Source organism: Citrus sinensis, chromosome 3 (assembly GCF_022201045.2).
Source record: "Citrus sinensis cultivar Valencia sweet orange chromosome 3, DVS_A1.0, whole genome shotgun sequence".
In the NCBI taxonomy this organism is placed as follows: domain Eukaryota; kingdom Viridiplantae; phylum Streptophyta; class Magnoliopsida; order Sapindales; family Rutaceae; genus Citrus; species Citrus sinensis.
Window position 1 is genome coordinate 28,750,499 of NC_068558.1, and position 21,425 is coordinate 28,771,923.

Genomic DNA, 21,425 nt, shown 5'->3' on the forward strand with positions numbered 1-21,425 from the left:
CAAGAGATTTTATTTTAACTGTTAATCCTGACGTGATAATCAAATCCAATACCAAATACTTTCATCAATTTTCTATCTCTCTTAAAATATTTGAGTCCAAAAATCCACAAAATGTTGAATGTTATTTACAAGTCTTAACAGAATGTTTTTGATCTGGCTAATTAATTAAGACTTAAGTGGTGGAGCATTCATTATAATTGATCCATGTTCTTCAACCGCATCCACGTTAAATTCAAATAATTTTTTTTAAAGATCTTGGGAGTTTTGTTTTGTTAACTTTGAAAATAGTTAAATATTCAATCTTAAGATTTATTTTTAATACTAATGTTAGACACTTACCTAGTATCTTGAGTTTTTGAATTAAATGATTTACTAATTGACGATATTAGTGCTAAAGTTTCGTATTTGAACTCTCCACAACAAGTTCATTTGTATCGATTAAATTATGTTTCAATTATTTCTCATTGGCATGCATCGAACTCTCTCATGCTTGCTTTGTGTTAATTTACGTTTTTTTTTCTTCTAATTCTTAATCATTTTTCAAGTCCAGTCCTTTTATATATATTTTCAAAATTTTGTCCGATCTCTTAGAATTCACATGATCTCAAAAGCAATAAGCTATCCGCATATTTTAATATTTAACACACAACATTAACTAATTACGGCATCTTTTGCAGGAAAAACAGAGTAATAAAACAAAGCAGAAAAAACAGAGTAATAAAACATCTGTCCAACGGTTTGACCCAAGCCAGGCATTTTCTGGTAATTTAACAGGGAAATAAGTAACAAGAACAGATACAATAAATAAATACAAAGAAAGTAAATGAAATGCGATCTGCAGAGAAAAATAAAATTTGTGCCCTTCATTCGAGTTGTCTAAATCTTTTAGGTTGTGGTTCCTCATCATCATTACAGCAGCCACTTCCACTAGCTTCAGCCGCCCCAACATATCCTTCAAGACTTCGCTTTAGAAAGCTTCGCTCAGACGACGTCGTTGATCCTGCATCATCCCCGCAGCAACTTCCACTGGCTTCTGCCCTGTCTAAGTCATCATTAAGGCTACGCGTAAAGGATGTTGATCCAGAACAATCGTGACCGAATTCGTTCAATCTCCAAACCGGACCAATTGTTTGGTTGAACTTATCCCCTTCATGCACATAGATTGGATGCAAACCACACCTCTTCAACTCCAATCCCGACGGCGAATCAAATTCCACTTTACAAATATTATGGTAGTATCGCCACAACTCTTCCCTATTCAGGTAGTATAGCCAAAGATGGTTTGACACAGCCTGACCGAATTGCTTTCCAAACAAAATTCCATAACCATACCCGTCGGTAGGCCGGCCACACAGATAATGTACGGGATATGGAAGCGGTCGTATATAATAAGGAAGTGAATATTTAGGGACATGAAAAACACAGCACATAGCATATCCCACAAGCTTACGATTCTTATACGTCTTTGGAGGCGTGCTTATTGTTATTGAAGAACCCTCATTATTCTGATACTCGAACCACTCTGGGATTTCACTTCCAGGAACAATAATGCTAAAACGTCTCCGATGGTCCTGAAACCCCACAAATATATATATATATTAGAAAGCCATACCAATGCATAATTTTTAGGCATAATTTTAGCAACAGGTGAGAGACAGTGTAAGAAACTGACACTAATGTACTTGTCCGACAGTGACATATTCTGCAACCCCACGGAAAAAAAAGTGAGTAAATAAATAAAATAAAAAGACATAACATGTATTGCATCAGTTTTAGGCATAGTGTTAGCACAGGTGAGAGTGAGAGACTGACCTCAGAATTTTTAATGTACTCTTTCAGCAGTGAAAGCGCCAAATCATAGTTGCCAGCCAATTTCAAGCAATCCGCACAACGAAGGTGGAAGTTCGGGAGTTGATGCTCGTTTAAATTTAATACATCTGATATTGTTTCCAACGAAACACAACCGTCTAACGAAATCGACTGTAGACTGGCTGGAAGTCGAGGCAGATTTTGAAGCATTTTGCATTCCTCTAATTCAATCCGCCGAAGATTAGAAAGACGGTAGATGCTTGCCGGTAGCGAAACAAAACTGTTTCCACTCAGCAACAACCATTCTAATGAGCATAAGTCGCCAATACTACTTGGGATTGCTCCTTCCCCTAGATCACAGTCACTGATATCCAATTTCGTTAAACTACACAAACCTGACAGAGAAGACGGCAAACTCAAAGCCACCGGATCTGAACTCCATCGCATCAAATTGATAGGAAAGCGCAGAAATCGTGATGCAGATGATGGTGATCCTTTGCACCCACGACAAGATAGTTCTTTAAGATTCTTCATAAGAAAAATCGACGATGGAGGTTGCCTTCTAGCTGTAACACTTATATCAAGTTTTTCCAAACTTTCTACTTGCCCAAGCGTCTCAGGCACATTTTCAAGTTTGAAGCAGCCTGAGAGATTCAAAGTTTTGAGGGATTTCAAACCATTTATACTGCTAGGAAGTCTCACGAGACTTCTGCAGTCATTCAAATTTAACAATTCAAGTCTGGTCAAAAGTTCTATTGATGATGGTACTTCTGCAATAGAAGTTCCATCTAAAAAGAGCTCCGTCAAATCTCCCATACTTCTCATTACAATGTCTGGAAATTTCTTCAATTTTGAGCAACCAGATAGAACAAGTGTTTTAAGAGATTCCATAAAAATCTCACCCGGAAGAGTTGTAAGACTTGTACAACCTTTCAAATTCAACAAGATCAGCTTATTGTGACGTAGCAAAGACTGGTGAATTTCACGCAACCCTGTACATCCTTCAAGATCCAACACCTCTAAGTTTGGGACCTTTGTGAAGTCTGGTGTCTTAATCAGATTCTCCGAATGGCTGAGTTTCAAGACTCTCAACATGTTTAAAGGCTGTTGAAAACAAAAAAAGGAGCTAAAATGATATTTCTTAATTCATATACTACTATAATAATAAATTGTTATCAACAATTATTCACTGAAAAATATAAATTAGTGACCAAAAAAAAAATTGATCTTACTTTGATTCCCTTCCATAATTCTTCAATGCGGCTGTAGCACATTTTAAATTCAACAATTTTATCCAATTGCAGATTTGATGGCAAAGATTTCAAAGGATACCGATGCCAATCAAGTAATCGCAACCTGTTCGAGAGGTATTCTAGGCCTTCAGGAAGTTGCACATTATTGATTTTGAGCAGTCTTAGGTTGGTCATCTGCGAAAATGCTTTAGCACTTAAATGCACATCATTTCCACGAAAGAAATAATCATCAACCATTATTCCTTCAACTATTTCTTACTGTATTTTGTGACAATACATGGTGTACATCTGCTTCCTTCCACAATCTACTACGTTTTCCAGGCTCGTCGGGGGATTGTCTCCTAACAATTTGGCGACCCATTTCTTGTATCAAATCATGCATCCACAGTCTGTTATTCTCACGTACTGTTAATAAAGATTTTTCTATAAGGACACTAATTCCGATATCAAAACCACAGCTGTCGAGAATTTTCGATACATAATCTTTAGTCTTCCGTTTAAAGAAACATGCAATATCGAGAAATATTTTCTTCTCTAATTCTTGTAGTCCGTCAAAACTTATTTGAAGTATACTCATAATCTTATTGGGAGGCTCTATTTGTAGCCTTTCCAAGGTGCTTCTCCATTGATCCACTGATCTACCATTCAAAAAGGAACCCAAAACTTCGAGAGCTAATGGAAGACCACCGACATACCGTAGAACACCTTCTGACAGCTGCACACATTCTTCAAGAGGCTTTTGGATTTTAAAAGCTTTCATGTTGAAAAGTTGAAGAGCATCATGGTAATTTAGTTCATTAGGCTTATATATTTCATCCATTCCATGTGTCTTTAATAGATGTTCATCTCGCGATGTTACAATGATCCTACTGCCTGAACCAAACCACTCACGCTTTCCAGCTAAATACTCTAATTGCTTTATGTCAACCACATCATCAATAACAAGAAGAACCTTTTTGTGTTGCAGCCTGCTTCCTAAAATGTTGATGCCATCACCGACATTCCATATGCTATCTTTTTCGAGCTTCAATATTTCGAAAAGGAGTTGCCTTTGAAAAGAGATTACACTGCCTTTGTTTTCAAATTTTTCTCTAACATCGGCAAGAAAACTACTCCCTTCAAATTCATGAGAGATCAAGTCATAAACAACTCTTGCAAGAGTCGTCTTACCTAAACCTCCCATACCACAAATCCCTATCATACGAACATCATCATTAGGCCCTTTGTTCATAAGAGACCTCAGTTCTTCCAAGCGTGAATCTATTCCCACTAGATTCTTAAGAGTCTCTGATTTTACAGGAATTTTACTTGATATTGCCTTGACAATATCCCAAATAAATTCCGACTCACTCCTGCAGTTAAAGAACAAACAAAGATCAGTATGGTTAAATTACAGTTAGTCTGAATGCGGTATTTAATAAATTTAGTAATAAAAAAAACCCAAAATATGCAATATTCGTTGGAAAAAATTGAAGTAATGTAAGATGTTGTTACATATGGCTAATCTTTAGGTGCGTTCATGTAAATATCTGCATCCATTTGTACCACTTTTGTTTGCAAATATTCGTATGTGGAGATATTGTTTCAATTAGTGGACATCATATCATACACATATTGAATGAAAGTTGTTTAACTGACAACAGGATGCTGATTAAAGCTATTTAAAATGATATACATAATAATAAGAATGGGTACCTGTACTCTTTCAATTCCCAGCCAGAAATATTAGCCACCTCTTTCAAAGCGTCTCTCCAATTTTTCACTTTTTCTAGATTCTCCCTAAAAGCTTCTTCATGTTTAGAAAAAGCTTCTCGAAAACTTCCCGTTTGTTTCCTTACCATAGTGGGTTCAACATCATAGAAAATTGGAAAAACCATTTGTTGATGATCGTTTTTGTTCTTGCATTGAACAATCTTAACAAGTTCATCCAAGCACCAAGTGGAGGAAGCATAGTTTTGAGAGAAAACAATAATTGAAATTCTAGAATCTTCAATTGCCTTAAGAAGTCCAGGTGAAATGGATGCTCCTCTCTCAAGTTCTTTGTCATCCTTGAATACATAAATTCCTTTTCCATTGAAAGCAGCATAGAGATGACTTATGAAGCTTTTACGGGTGTCTGCTCCTCTAAAGCTTAAGAAGGCATCATATGGCCAATGAGACACATTTTGTATGCTAGATGAAGCCATCACAATATTAATTTGTTCTGAAAATTTTGAAAAAAAAAGCAAGAAATGATTGCCTAGGAACAATACTATGTAAACAACAAAATTCATCTAGAGTTATGGATTATCTCAAAGTGTCAAAGTCGTATACACTAGCGTAGGGAGTGTGTGGTGCACTACATTATATCGCAGTACTGTGTTTTAGTGTAGTATGTACAATAGTGTTTATTGAAATATTTTATACTAATATTATTGTCAAAATTTATTATTTGACAAATAAAATTTAAAAATTTATTAATAAATAATACTTAATTATATTTCTTGAGCTTTATTGCGTAGCAATATTACATTAACCTTTAAAACAGTGCCATATTTAGTGCTGTATATGCATGATCTTGTTTATCTAAATTTTTTTATAATATTATTTTATTAAATTTATTGGTTAAATTCATTATTAAAATAAAAAATTCATTAATGAAGTAGTACTATTTCTATTTAAGTAAATTATAAATCTCTCTAAAAAAAAGTAAATTATAAATGTGTTAGGTAATAAAACAATTGATTAAAATTATTTTTACATAATAAAAGTAAAATAATAAAATGATTTTATATCATAAAAGTAAAAAGTAAGCAATTATTTATATTTAATTCAGATTATATGGATTTATTTATATTTAATTTTATTATTTGATTTAAATATCTTATTTAAATTTAGGTAAAATGACACTTAGATGGCATATTTTCAATAAGAAACACTAAAATCCTCTTTTGACTATGATACCATTTAGCTCTAATAACTCAAAAAAAATTAATTTCAATGTTTTATAATTAATATAAATATGATATTAAATAAATGTAACAATATCTATTAGAAACATTTGTAATAAATAGAATTATAATATTAAATCCCAAAATTTTTTCAAGTGCCGATTGGAGAGTAGAGATGGCAGAAAAGCCCGCCCGGACCGGACCCGGCGTGTGCGGTCCGGGTAAAACCCGACCCGGACTTTTGCCATCTCTAGTGTACGCACTTGAGAAAATCTTGATTAAAGCCTCTTAGAGAAGGCAAAGAGTTTGTGCCAAATTAACATTAAAAGATTTCTTTCAATTTACAGCTTGTACAAAATTAACATTAAAAAAATTCTTTCAATTTTATCATTATTTATTTGTTTTTAAACATCAAGATATGCAAATTAATTATGAAAGTAAAAGAGAGAGATGTATGAGATAGAACTTACAGCTTTTGAGTGTATTGCAGAAAGCCACTTAAATGAACTCCAATCCAGTATTTGATTCAAAGAATTTAATCATGCAAATATATTCTTTTGGCAAAAAAAAAAAAGCAATATGTATTTCCAAAAGCAAGTCTTGGTCAAAAAGTGACTTTCTTAATAATTAATAGACATTTGTCACTGTTTAATCACATGATGGAGTTACCATCAAACTTGCTGGAAGCTTCAAGGAATCTAAGCGAAGATTATCTGGCTTTTCAATTGATGACGCGTCCAAGCCACTCTGCCCATTAGCCACGTTGGATTTCATTAAAATGGAATGGAATCCAACGGTTGACATCAATAATTGATAAAAATATTTAAATTGCCGCAATCTATAGGAATGGTAATCTTTTATTAGAAACCTTTTATTAGTAAAATTTCATCTGAGTCTTTAGGAGATGTTGGATCAATTTAATAATGTTGTAGTTTTACGATAATTGTCATAAACTGTGTTGTATAAATAATCATTTGTAAAGGTAATTAATTAAACGTTTGATAAATTTATTTTTAAAAATTCTATAAATTTAAAAAATAGTCTTATGTGTTTAGTAAATTTTATTCTTAAACTGTTGTAAAACTGTAAATGATTGATTAAGCCGTTACCCATGTTGAAACCATTGCAGTCCATTAAAATGGAATGGAATCCAACAATTGATATTAACAATTAATTAAACATCAAGATATATGAATTAGTTCTGAAAATAAAAGAGAAATATGTATAAGAAAAAAACTTACAGCTTTTGAGTGTATTGCAGGAAGCCACTTAATTGAACTTATAGGAAGCACTGAAAGATGATAAATTTTTACCTGAATTTCCAATTAAGTTTGTCTCAGAGAAATCAATGAGAAGATTTTCATGTGTTTTAATTAATTTCTCAAACAAGAAGTTTAGTCTAAAGTGTGTGCCGAAAGTAATAATAAAGAATGATTTTGGTTTTTAGCAAAAAAGACATGGTCAATTCGATGTTGACAAAAGCTGGCTTCAATAATCTACGCACCGAAAGAAAGGATTTCTTTATGTATTTTATTAAGGGCATCTTCTATGTAATTGCAGTTTTTTTTTTTGGAAAAAGAATAAAATATTCTTTTGGAATAATTCCACTACAATCTTTCTTTTTTTTTTAATTGTAGAATTTCTCAGTAAAATAAGTAAAGATTGGAAACTAAAGGTTAAAGGCTTGACATTTTATTTGAAGGTGCTTAAAGCTTGTTAAGAAAGGTTTATGACTGTCCATTTCTCTTAGAAATATGGATATACCAAGTCAAAAGTAAATTAATATAAAAATTATTAAAAAAAACTACAAATATAAATAAAAAGCTCATTATAATAGTGGCTACCTTATATATTTACTGATTTTGTTTCTAAACTGAATAATGATAATTTTAGATTTATGTAATACATGTGATGATATGTGTGAAATTTTATTAAGAATAAAAATCTTTTTTCATGTTTTTCAAGGCTGTTTGTAAGAAAAGATGATTTTACATCTTTCTAAACCTCTTCGGTAATAATCCCCAATGATCTTTAAGTACAAGAAATAAAGTTTAAAAATGTATAAAAATGGAAATTAGATCCAATTTTATTGATATATCATATATTTCTAAAAATATAAAAATATCTTTTTGTTTTCTTTTTGGCTTGACCCACATCAAGAAAAATAATTTTGCTTAATTAACCTGTATAGTAAATAAATACTATGATAGAAAATGAAACAAAGAAAAAGTTATGGATTTCCTATGAAGAATATAGAATTTATGGTTAAACCAATTCAATAAAACTTATTCTTATTATTTTCAATACATTTTTTTTTTGTTTTCAATTAATGAGTTATTTTTTCTTTGCTTAATTAGTGATGTTTTTGCTTAATTAAATTAGAGTTTAATGTTGATGTGTAAGTTTTAGGCTACTTTACAAGTATTTGTTTTATTTTTTATTTTAAAACACTAATTTACTGCTTTTATATTAATTTACTTATTTTACTTTTTATTTATTAATCTTATATATAATTTATAAAATTTATGTTCATTATATTTTAATACCGTAATTAATTACGGTATCATAGAATTTTCACGGGAAAGCAGAAGCGTGTACACAGTTTCCACCTCCTCAGTTGTGTTGTACATTCCGAAATAAGTCTTGGTCAAAAGTGTCACCGTTTAGTCTTTACCCCACATAACTCATTGACTTCCTCTTAATGATAACTCTCTTAAATTGTATTACACGTCTTGGCCACTCGGCCTTGTTCGAGTGTAATAACGTCTTCATCTGCTAATGTTCTAATAATCTGTAATAATTAACTCATTGACTATGAAGATGCAACCCTGAGGAATTCAGTCGCAATCACTTGCTTCGGATTGTGTAGATTTATCTTTAATGTTAGTATTAAGTCTTTGCCTATCAACTTAAGCTTTCCGATTGCATATTATTGGCAAATGGGAGCTTCTTGTGAGCTGATAATAGTTAAAGGAAGTTAAACCTTTGAGCCTCTGTACGTCGGCTTCCACTTACTTTTGTTATTTGCTGTTTCTGTTCTGAGTTGAACCTTCCGACTTTGTAATTTGTATGCTTACTGCTAGTAATCCTTGCCCTGTGCTGCTAGTGTTATGTTGACTCCATCGCTGCTGTTGGCAGTAACTGATTAGGAATTCCAAGCAAATTTCACAGAAAGGGTTTGAAGAAAATAATGGCAGGCATGTGAGCTCAAAGTTTCCTGTGATACAGTTCCCAAAACATAACTGCAGTTTGTTTATGTTTGATGCAAGGGACCCTGACCTAGTGAATTGATTTTGCTTGAGTTTAAAATAGTGTGCCAGATACACCCATATATCATTTAGAAAATTGGAAAAATTGTTGTCTGTTTTCTTACAACAGTTGGTTTCACATCATAGAAAATTGGAATATTTTGATCCTTTCTGTTTCTGCATTTAACAATCTTAACAAGTCCAAACACCAAGTAGAAAAAGAGCAATATTCTTTTAGAGAAAAATAATCGAAATTTTTCTTCAATTGCTTTAAAAAATTTCTGGGAAAATGGATCCTCCTTTCGCAAGTCTTGGTCCAAAACTGACTGATTACTCACACGATGAAGGTCGCATCAAACTTCCTGGAAGCTTCAAGGAATCTGAACGAAAATTATCTGCTGTTTCAATTGATTACGCGTCTTCTCCACTCTACCCATTAGCCATGTTGAAACCATTGTATTCAACTAAAATGGAATGGAATCCAACGGTTGATATCAATATTTAATTAAACATCAAGATATGCGAATTAATTCTGAAAATAAAAGAGCTATTCGTATAAGATAAAGACTTAATAGTTTCTGATTGCATTGCAGGAAGCCACTTAATTGAACTTATTGGAAGCACTGAAAGATGACAAAATTTTACCTGAATTTCCAATTAAGTTTGTTTCAAAGAAATCAATGCAAGGATTTTTATGCGTTCTAATTAATTTGTCAAACAACAAACAAGTTTAGTCTAAAATGTGTGCCGACAGTAATGACGAAGAATGATTTTGGTCTTTAGTGGAGAAAGACATGGTCTATCTGATATTGACAAAAGCTAGCTTTAATAATCTACACACCAACAGCAATGATGTCTTTATGTATTTTATTAAGGGCATCTTTAAATGTAATTGCATTTTTTAGGGAAAAATGAGTAAAATATTTTTTGGAATAATTCCACTACAATCTTTCATTTTTTTTAAATTATAGTATTTTTTTCATTAAAATAAATAAAGATTGGAGAGTAAAGGTTGAAGGCTTGAAATTTTTCTTTGAAGTTGCTTAAAGCTTGGGAAGAAGGCCGTCCATTTCCCTTAGAAATAATTGGTTTTAGGCATCTTTTGGTTACAAGCCTCACAAGTTGTAAGTTATTTTTCAGATTTTTTATACAAAGAATTGGTCAAGGAGAGTCAAACTCAGATAAAACTTGTTAATGTAGTCCACCTCAGCCGCTTGAGCATCTGAATTTCCCGCCCAAACAAAAACTAATAAACATAACGAATTTGAATCATCATTCAACAATGACATAGCAACTTGTAAGGCTTATTTGATCATTTCTGTATTTGTCAATGCATTAGTCATTCTACGACCAGGCTCTAAAATCAAGTAAATGCTACAGTTGTATGCAATTGATGAATATAGATAAGCAAATCTAAATTTTTTTGATAATATTACTTATTAAGATTACGAATCCATCCGCAAGGCAGCTGTAAATAACCATATAGCCTGACGTCTGAACTTTTTACATGATTAATAAAGGATAAGAGCATATTCAGAAATTAATTTCTACTTAAATGTATTGTAGTCATGCAAAATAGAGAAACCTTGTTATACTGAATCTGTGTGTGTGTATGGCACTGTGGCAGAAGTAAACAATCATAAAAGCATGATAGAATAAAGAATTAAAGATCATGATATGTGCATATTAGATTATTATAGAACAAACCTGCTCTCAAAACTGATGAGTGACTGAGCAGGAAGAAAAGGCCACCTAGGACGTGAATTTGCTGTTATTTGATTTGACTTTTCGGAATGGCTTTTGCCGTTTGAATCAGCCTATGGCGGCCAAGTGAGCAAGCTGATGCTACTGTCGTAGATAGCTTGCTGCCCTTATTGACATTCATCTTCCATATTACAGTAGAACAACATTGAAAGGAATGCACATAGAAGTAATACGGTATTTCTTGTTATAAAGGAAATTATGAATTTTGTAAAGTACCTTAGCAAATTTTGCTTTTGCTGACTTTGTTACTGTTTTAACTGCATTCTGTTCCACAGTCGAAATCTTTCTGCTTTTTGGCCCGACTCTAACAAGACAGCCTAACTTCCAAGCTTTCAACTTTCCCCAAGCTCTCTGGCACATTTCCAAGTGTGGAGCAGTCAAAAAGATGCAACGTTCCAAGAGATCTCAAACCATTTATGGTAATTGGAAGACTCTCTAGATTTTTCCAATCTTTCAAATTCAACAAGACAAGGCCAGAAAGACATTCAATAGATGCTTGCAACTTACAGTTCCTTCCAAATGAAGCTTCAACAACTGCTCCCTGCTTGAAGTTCTCTCTCTGAATTTCCAAAGGCCAGAAGATTATAGATGCTTTAGAGCACTTATGGTACTTGGAAGTTTTGCAGCCATTCAAAGTCAATGAACAAGTCCAAATAGAAGTTCAATTGATAATGGCAGTTCTTTAATACCAGTTCCATCCAAAAGAACTTCCCACAATGTCTGGAAATTTCTTCAATTTCAAGCAACCAGGAAGAACAAGTGTCTTAAGAGATTTCATAAAAATCTTGCCTAGAAGAGTTGTAAGATTTGCACAACATTTCAAATTTAACAAAATCAGCTTCTTTGAAGCAGCAAAGATGAGTGTATCTCACGCAACCTTGTACATTCTTCGAGAATCAGATCCTCCAAATTTGGTACCCCTGTGAAGTCTGGTGTCCTTATGAGGTTCTCAGAATGCTTGAGACTCATGATTTTGAGTTTCATACCTAGATCAGTTCTGCTATTCATTGCTAGCCGCCCTCATCCACATTCTTGTTGCATGAATCTGAATCATTCTCTCAAACAACACTGAAAGGAATGCACATACAAGTAAAACAGTATTGCATGTTATAAAGGATATTATGAAGTTTGTAAAGCACATGAGCAAGGGGGTATATCAATATCATAGTTTCGCGATCGTGCGGCATCCCTCGCTGCAATTTTTGCTGCTGCTAACCTTGTTACTGCCTCAACTGCACTCTTTTCCACAGAGTTGAAATCATTCTGCTTTTTGGCCTCCGTTGTCTGCCCCCAGACCTTCACAAATTGACCTTATTGATTGATTGCTTTTGCTTGGGAAATCACAGAGAAGATGCAACACAGCAGGTGGGATGCACTTTCCTTCTTGGGCATATTATCGAATACGTCCTAGGCATGAGAATTATACCATAATTCCTCAACAATATCTCTCTTGAACCTGGCCTGCAAATTCCATTTAATCATTCCTTTGTCTATTTTTGTTTGTTCTGAAGCTAAATCAAGCTGAGATCGATCATATACATATTTTTTTTATTCTTCCTAAAATCCTCAACATTTGCCCCCAAGCATTATAGCCTCAATCTCTAGTTTCACTTATTTAAACCCGTAAAAATTCACTGAAAATCACAGAAGTACATTTAATTATAGGTATATTATTCAAATCCTACACCTACATCCATGGCCGATAATGGCTTGAAGAGATATTATTAATGGAGGATTTTATGTTAAAATCACAGGGGAAATGACGAGGAAGAGAGTGAGTTCAATAACACTCTTTTTACTCTTCACCTACAAACGGACACATTAAAAATTAGGAAAAAAATAAACACACCCCCAACGTTTAAACAAATAGATAAAAAGTTTCCTAATATTTTAAAAAAAGATATTTACGCCCCATTCATTATAATTTTAATGTATAATTACCATTATATCATTTTAACATATAAAAAAAATTATTAGATTATCCAATTTATTCATTTATTGTTAATAAAATTATAAATATATCCGCATTGCCCCATTCCTCTATTTACATTTTTATCAATAACAAATTTTTAAAAAAGACATCTACACACCTAAAAAAAAATGGTAAATAAATTATAATTTTGAAAATAAAATTGGTTATTAATACCCAATTTTATTTAAACTTTAAACTTTTATATTTAACAATTCTCCACATGTCAATCATTTAAACTTGTACATTTATAACTAATTTTTTATGTTATTTATTATGGTATTAATAACTAATTTTATTTTTAAAATTATAATTTATTTACAATTTTTTTTTAGGTGTGTAGATGTCTTTTTTAAAAATTGGTTATTGATAAAAAGTTTAAGTAGAGGAATGGGGCAAAGAAGGTATATTTATAATTTTATTAATAATATATGAACAAATTGGATAATCTAATAATTTTTTTTATATGTTAGAAGGGTATAATGGTAATTACATATTAAAATTATAATGAATGAGATATAAATATCTTTTTTTTAAACATTAGGAGAATTTTTATCTGTTTATCTTAACATTGGGGGTGTGTTTATCATTTTACCTTAAAGATTGCCAATAAATCAGCCCCCGCTTTTATTTATAAATGCTGCTAACCACGGTTAACAAACTTGGACACCAATCTAGACAGCTCATCAATGCCAGGTCACTACCCTTAACTGGTTTATAACGGATTTTTGAATAAATACGATGTCAATGAATTAGCATATGTAAAAAAAAAAAAAAAAAAGAATTTGAGATGCATGCTTACTGATAAATTCAGATAATAATAAATAGCCTTTCCCCATTATTTGAGTTCATCTTTGAGGCTGTGGTTCCTCATCATCACAGCAGCCATTCCACTGGCTTCTATCCCAAAAGCATATTTATTTCATTTATATTAATACTGTATTTATATTTATTTTTAAAAATATAATATCAATTTTGGGTTACTGTAGTCAAGAACAGTCAAGACTATAATGGTAAAAGAAAATTTTTACTATTATAATGGCGGCATATTAAATTGGTAAAGTGAAGTACTTGCCAATATGCGTTAAATAGACCAAAACTAATAGTTTGTTAAGCTTCATCAACTTTCAAATCCCAATAATGGACGATTTTTTAAATTGATCCAACCCAAAAATATCATTAAGAAGAAAAGGGGAGAGGATAAATGGGGGCTGCAGTATGTTTAGGCCTTTAGGGTTCTTTTTCCAATTGTTTTTTCTTTTACACTTAAAATTAAATTAATTAATAACCAAAAACTAATTATTTAATGAATTTTAAAATAAAAAATATCCAGATTGATTTCTGGGTTTAGTTAAACGTGAAACCGAAATAAGATGTGGTTTAAAATATTACTGTCGGATCTGCATTGTTTTAGCATTAAACCCAACTCGGATCATCCGGGTTTATCCAGATTTTGGTTAAGTTGTCATCCCTAAACCCAATGATGAAGCTTTGGATGCCTTTTTCACCATTAAAGCTAAAGCAAATTCTTTGACTAACATCAGTAAGATTAGGATGATTCCTTTTTGGATGCTCATGGTCATGGAGGCCATTATATTTGATCTTAAAAATTTAGAACAAAATAAGTGACAAGATCCCTTTAAAATGATGGGCTTGACAAAAGTGAAATGTGCATGTCAAAATTTTATAAACTAACTTAATGAAATGAAAATGCCTACTAAGTATAAGTCAACCAGTTACTGTTATCAATTAACTTATATGATTACATGTGAGTGAACTTATTATTTGTGGGGAAAGCATTTATTATGTATATGTTGAAAATGTGCACCAATATAACTAAACTTGGTAAATTTTGTCAAAGGGACAACAATTTGCTTGACAAAAGCAAATTGTGTATTTATTAATAATTAAATGATGGGATCCGGTTGAATTTCTTGGATACGGTTTGCTATAACTTTTGAAAGGAGCATGCGTCGCGTCTTACGTCATTCATTGTTGTGTTGGTTACCTTACACCACAAGTAATTTCCGAGAAATTTATTGCTTTGGACAAAAATAAAATTCACGATGACTTTTTAATTTGACAAATATTACCTGTCAAAAGCTTTTTCTTCATCTTCTTCGTATGCCCTAAAAGATTTTACCAAACACGCCATATGGCACTTCTCCATAGATCCGCAGATCTCCCACAGGCTGATGGGTTTTAAAAGCTTTCATACTAAGGAGTTGAAGAGCTTCATCGTTATTTAGTACATCAAGGTTCAGAATATGCTCTTCATCCACTTCATGCGCCACCAACAACTGTTTATCTCTCGTTGTTATTAGAATTCTGCTGCCTGGACCGAACCAATCACGCTTTCCAGCTAAACTTTGTAGCTGTTCAACATCAGACACATGATCGATTATGAGAAGAACTTTTTTCCATCGCAGCCTCCTTCCAATTATGTCATGTTTGGAACAACTGCTTTTAGAAGTCAGCCGCAATGGGGAGACAATGGTGGTGAGAAAGAACATTGAAAGGGATGCATATGGAAGTAATACAGTTTGCATGTTAAAAAGGAAATTATGAATTTTGTAAAGTACTTGAGCAAATGGCATATGATGTTAAAGTTCTTGAGCCAATGGCATCCCTGAAGCAATTTTTGCATTTTCTAGCTTTGTCACTGTCTTAAATGCATTCTGCTCCATAGAGTAGTAGGCCTCTGTTCTGTGCACATAAATCTTCTCTTAAAGCAAAACTGTCGTAATATCAGATTCTATAGCACCGCACGATGATTGGTTAATGACGAATCAATACCTGTGATCTTGAACAACCGCAAATATTTCAGGTCGAAGAAAAAAAGTAAGATTAATCAGAGCAATCAATCAAGAACAGAGCACAAACTAGAAAAATTGAAGAACAAGAAGAGAGTTTCATGCTCTTTCTTTCCTAAAGAAATCAACCTACAATCTTTAAAACTATACCTCATTTGCTTCCTAAATCACAGTACTTACAGAGTCATCAAGCCTAGAAAGACTGCCCAACGCTCAGCTAACAAACCCAGAAAAGTCAACCAACACTTTTTCTAACCAATTCTTTTGACCAAGACGGCAACGCCAATAACAGCTTTTCCCGCTAAATACAGAAGTCTCACTTTAAGCAAATACACGCCTGACAACTTTCGAGTTATTACGAGCTAACCTCAGCGAGTTTACAAATCTTTTAAACACACCCCTCAATTTATATTATTGAATCAGACTCCATTCGCCAGTTCCTGTCTTGAGCTTGGCCTGCAATTCCATGTAATATATAACTCGAGATCGATCATCTACATATTTGTCTTTCTTCCTTCCAATGCGTGGCTTTATGAGAAGATAACATGGGTGCCAAAGCTCAACGAAAGTCGAAAAGCCCAAATTAACTAAGCACAGTAAAATTCAACAAAATTCCAATATCATCAGATGGGAATGGGCCTTGGGGATGCTAAGATGTTGTGACACTACCTGTCAGCGGCTATGAACAATAATTTTTTGCCGAAAATACTTTTGGTCAAATATGTGAAACGATCCTCACATAAAATATAGGTAGTATTGATAATTTCACTTCGTCCATCTCTGAAACTAACACTGGTCATTCAATCTCATTTTCCTCTATAAAGCAATTTAATTTATACAGTTTGTTTAACAATTTAATTTGTACAGTTTATTTAATTTGCAGCATTTTGTCACACTTGGTATTGGTTTAATTTATAATGTTGATAACTAAAACTCAGAAGGCACTGGAGCTATTCAAGTAAAATCTAAAAAAATTAAGTAAGAATCCCAACAAAGGAAAATCCATATCAGTTTCAAGTGCTATATAATATAGAATAAGCTTAGCTGAGCTACTCAAATAGAAAGAACAGCAGAAGCTGCACGCCGACAGTAAAAATAATAATAATCAGATTGCAATGACCTAATTATTAGTTTGTTGTTCACTCGTAGCAATGCAATTGATGTACGATAGTTGTGTAGGATAAATAGAGTATCTTTCCAAAGTCATACGCTCTAAGTGTCCGTTTGAGACATATAATATTATTTCAAAGCTTACAATGAGACGAATCTAATCTAATATGACTGTACCAAAGAAAAAAATCAATCAGATTGAGATGGCCCAATTAGTTTACTGTTTACTCGTATCGATGCTACAATTTATGTATTCAAAAAATGAGAGAGCTTCAAGAAGAGACAATGCTGCAATGAAACAGGCATAATAAGAATATAAAGCAGAGGTTTACTTCAGTCCTTTAAAACTTCAATTTGATCGTGCACGAATGCAATTTTGATTCTTGCAAGACATATTTTGATTCTGACCAACTATTTCACCCTAGTCGAGCATTTACTTGTGATTTAACCAAAAAAAAAAAAAAACTGCAAGAGAAGATATAGTAAATAAATAAAAAGAAAGCAAATGAAATACCATATGAAAAGAAAATAAATTATTGAAATCGAGATGCATACTTTCACATAAATGCAGAGAATAAGTAACAAGTAGGCTTTGCCCTTCATTCGAGTTGTCTAAATCTTTTAAGAAGTGGCTCTTCAACATCATCACGGCAGCCACTACCACTGGCTTCAGTTGCCCCAATATTTTCTGCACGGCTTCGCTTTGATGCTGTGGCTACTTCCGAATTTGATCCAACAAAATTGTGATGGAATTCGTTCAGATTATAAGAAGTAAAGCGAGTCCATTTCTTTGTTGTTTGGTCAAACTCCTCGACTTCGTGCATATAAACTGGATGGAAACCGCACCTTTTCACCTTCAATCCAGGACCTGACTGAGGTTTAAATGACAACTCAATATGATCAGATTCAAAATGCCAATTAGTATCATAGCAGCGTTGACGAGACAAATAGAGTAGCCAAAGATGGTCTGACCCACAACGACCAAATTTCTCTCTAAAATCTACAAAGTAAAAGGTATTAGAACCGACCATTTCGCAGTGCAATTGATGTGTGGGATATGAATGCCATAATTTGATACCGGTTGAATGTTTAGGGACATGAAAAACAGAGCAAATAGCATATCCCACAACCCTATTCTTATTATACAAATATGAAGGCCTTCTGACAGTAATTGATGAACCCTCATTCTGATACATGAACCACTTGGGAATTTCGCTTCCTGGAACAACAATGAAGAAAAAATTTCTTTGATCTGACACTTCCTGCAACCAAAAAATAAAAAATTAAGGAGTCCATATCATTACTCAATTTTCGGGCATAATTACCGCATAGTTGGAAGACACGGAGTGAGAGACTGACCTTAAGGTACTCTCGTACCATTGAAAATTCCAGACCGTTGTTTCCGAGCAATTTCAAGCTGCCTATACAATTAATTAATGTGCAATAGGACTTGCGCAGTTTTAATGCACCTAACAATGTCACCAACGAAGCACAACCATTCACTTTAACTTTCTTTACGTTGGGTGGAAGTTGTGGCAGAGATTGAAGCCTTTTACAATCTTCCAATACCAATATTTCAAGCTTAAAAAGACAATTAATGCTTGCCGGTAGCGAAACAAAATTGTTTCCGCTCATATACAATTTTTTTAATGAGTATAAGCTGCCAATACCACTCGGGATTGTTCCTTCCCCTAGATCACAGTAACTGAGATCCAATTTGCTTAAAGAGCACAAACCTGACAGAGAAATCAACCTCAAAGCCCCTAGGTCTGAACTCCTTCGCTTCCAATTGAAGAGAAATTGCAAATGCCATGATGTAGACGACGGTTGTCCACAGCACCCAGAAAAAGATAGTGTTTTAATATTCTTCATAAGAAAAATGGAGGATGCAGGTCGTCTTATAGCTGTTCCGCTTATATCAAGTTCTTCCAGACTTTCTATTTGCCCAAGCGTCTCTGGCACATTTTCAAGTTTGGAGCATCCTGAGAGATTTAGAGGTTGAAGAGATTTCAAACCATTTATACCGCTGGGAAGTCTCACTAGATCGTTGCAGTTATTCAAATTTAACAATTGAAGTCCGGTCAAAAGTTCTATAGAAGATGGCACTTCTGAAATGGAAGTTCCATCTAAGAAGAGCTCCGTCAGATCTTTCATACTTCCCCAAATCTCTGGAAACTTCCTAAACTTCGAGCAACCAGAGAGCTTAAGAGTTCTTAGGCATTTTAATCTTGTTAAAGAAATTGAAAGACTCTTGATATTTTTGCAATCTTTCAAACTCAACAGAGTAAGTCCAGTTAGATGTTGAATTGATAATGGCAACTCTTCAATAGTTGTTCTGTCTAAACAGAGTTCTGACAGATCATTCATATTTCTATCAAACTCTAGAAACTTCTTTATCAGTTTTGAGCAACCAGAAAGAACGACTGTTTTAAGCGATTTCATAGAAATCTCGCCTGGAAGAGTTGTAAGACTTGTACAATCTTTCAGGTTCAATATGATAAGCTTACTGTGAAGCAGTAAAGATGGGTGAATTTCACGCAGCCTTGTACATCCTTCAAGATCCAGCTCCTCTAAATTTGAGACCTCTGTGAAGTTTGGTGTTTTAATCAAGTCCTGTGAATGGCTGAGTTTCATGACTTTCAGCATCTTTAAAGGCTGTTGAAAACAAAAGTAAGAAAAAATGATATTTCTTAATTTATATACAACTGTAATACTATCAACGATTATTCACAGAAAAAAATTCAAATTATTGACAAAATTATTGATCTTACTTTGATTCCCTTCCATAATTCTTCAATGCGGCTGTAGCACATTTTAAATTCAATAGTTTTATCCAATTGCAGATTTGATGGCAAAGATTTCAAAGGATACCGGTGCCAATCAAGTAATCGCAACCTATTAGAAAGGTATTCTAGGCCTCTGGGAAGTTGCACATTACTAATTTTGAGCAGTCTTAGGTTGGTCATCTGCGAAAATGCTTTAGCACTTGCACTTAAGTAAACCTCATTTTCAGGAAAGTAGGTATTAACTATTATTCCTTCCATTACTTCACCTCCCTGAAAATTATAAGCAAACAATAAGCAAAATAATAATAATAATAATAATGTAAAGATGTTGAAAATTCGTCAGAGATGTAATTGGGAAAAATAAAGTAGCAAGCATCAACAAGTTTTTCATTTAATAATTCACTTACTGTGTTTTCTATCAACACCTGGCGTACTTCTTTTTCCTTCCATAATCTGCTGCGTTTCCCAGGTTCTTCGGGGGATTGTCTCGTGACAATCAGTTGTCCCAATTCTTGTAATAAATCATGCATCCCCAATGTGTTTTCGTCATCAACTATTAAAAGAGAACTTTCAATAAGAACTTCTATTCCAATGACAGGAAAAAAACCACATCCCTCTAGAATTTTTGTTACATAATCTCTATTCTTCCCTTTAAAGAAACATGCAATATCAAGAAATATTTTCTTCTCAGAATCTTGTAGTCGGTCAAAACTTATTTGAAGTATACTCATAATCTTATTTGGAGGATCTATTTGAAGTCTTTCCAGGGTACTTCTCCATTGATCTACAGATCTAACATTCAAAAAGGAACCTAAAACTTCGATAGCTAATGGAACACCACCAGCATAATTTACAAAACGTTCAGATAGCTGCACACGTTCTTCCAAAGGCTGATTGGTTTTAAAAGCTTTCATGTTGAAGAGTTGAAGAGCTTCATTGTAGTTTAGTCCATTAGGCTTATACACTTCATCCACTCCATTTGTCTTTAACAAACCTTCATCTCTTGATGTTATGATGATCCTACTGCCTGAACCATACCACCCATGCTTTCCAGCTAAATATTCTAATTGCTTTGAATCAACCACATCATCAATAACAAGAAGAACCTTCTTGTGTTGCAGCGTACTCCCTAAAATGTTAATGCCATCATCCTCATTCCATATCCTATTATCTGTAAGCTTTAGTAATTGGGAAACGAGTTGCCTTTGAAAAGAGATTACGCCACCTTCCCTTTCAGATTTTTCTCTAACGTTAGCAAGAAAACTGCTTCCTTCAAATTCATGAGAGATCAAGTCATAAATAACTCTTGCAAGAGTCGTCTTACCTAAACCTCCCATACCGCATATCCCTATCATGCGAACATCAGCACTAGGACCTTTATCCATAAGAAACCTCAGTTCCTCCAAGCGTGAGTCTATTCCTACTAGCTTCTTAAGAATCTTTGATTTTACACGAATTTGATTTGATATTGCATTGACAATATCGGAAATAAATTTTGACTCGTTCCTGTAGTTTGAAAAGAACAAAGAAAGATTGGTGTTGTTAAATTAAAGTCATTATGAACGTGGTAACAAATCAATTCCATATTATGAATAAAATCCAAACCATGCAATATTCATTAGATCAAATTGAAGTAATGCACGTAACATGTTATTACATATGGCTAAGTAACACGTTATTATATATGGCTAATCTCTAGGTATGTTCTAGCGAAATATCTACATTCATCTGTACCTATTCATT

General features: G+C 33.3%; 4 protein-coding genes across 19 annotated transcripts in view; 1 reads left to right on the top strand and 3 right to left on the bottom strand.

The window, feature by feature from the left end:
- Nucleotides 1–21,425, bottom strand: part of LOC112496821 (TMV resistance protein N-like) — a 164,023-nt gene that overhangs the window by 98,101 nt on the left and 44,497 nt on the right. For 3 of the 13 annotated variants that reach the window (XM_052437043.1, XM_052437042.1, XM_052437044.1), the window contains exon 1: nt 10,948–12,454. The gene's annotated coding sequence lies outside the window, so the exon portion shown is untranslated. Of the gene's footprint in view, nt 1–10,947; nt 12,455–21,425 lie in introns of those variants that run through there. The other 10 variants (XM_052437040.1, XM_052437039.1, XM_052437033.1 and 7 more) reach the window with 8 other exon arrangements.
- LOC107175198 (uncharacterized) overlaps nt 1–21,425 on the top strand; it is a 58,135-nt gene that overhangs the window by 4,795 nt on the left and 31,915 nt on the right. The window lies entirely within an intron of this gene.
- The window catches only part of LOC112496827 (TMV resistance protein N-like), a 136,806-nt gene continuing 116,032 nt past the window's right edge, over nt 652–21,425 (bottom strand). Inside the window, exons 6-7 of the mRNA XM_052437028.1 lie at nt 1,813–2,913; nt 652–1,571 (exon numbers count right to left, since the gene is read on the bottom strand). Of these exons, the coding sequence (XP_052292988.1) occupies nt 864–1,571; nt 1,813–2,913 (1,809 nt within the window). The 3' untranslated portion in view covers nt 652–863. The remainder of the gene's footprint in view (nt 1,572–1,812; nt 2,914–21,425) is intronic.
- Nucleotides 3,177–6,571, bottom strand: LOC127901071 (TMV resistance protein N-like). Of its 2 annotated transcripts, XM_052437049.1 has the most exons (3): nt 6,463–6,571; nt 4,758–5,265; nt 3,177–4,414 (listed from the first exon to the last, which is right to left on the bottom strand). In XM_052437049.1, exons 2-3 carry the CDS (start codon nt 5,246–5,248, stop codon nt 3,307–3,309), a joined length of 1,599 nt encoding a protein of 532 aa, XP_052293009.1. In that variant the 5' UTR covers nt 5,249–5,265; nt 6,463–6,571; the 3' UTR covers nt 3,177–3,306. The 2 variants fall into 2 exon arrangements, with proteins under 2 accessions (XP_052293009.1, XP_052293008.1); XM_052437048.1 differs by lacking the exon at nt 6,463–6,571 and having other exon boundaries at nt 4,758–5,415.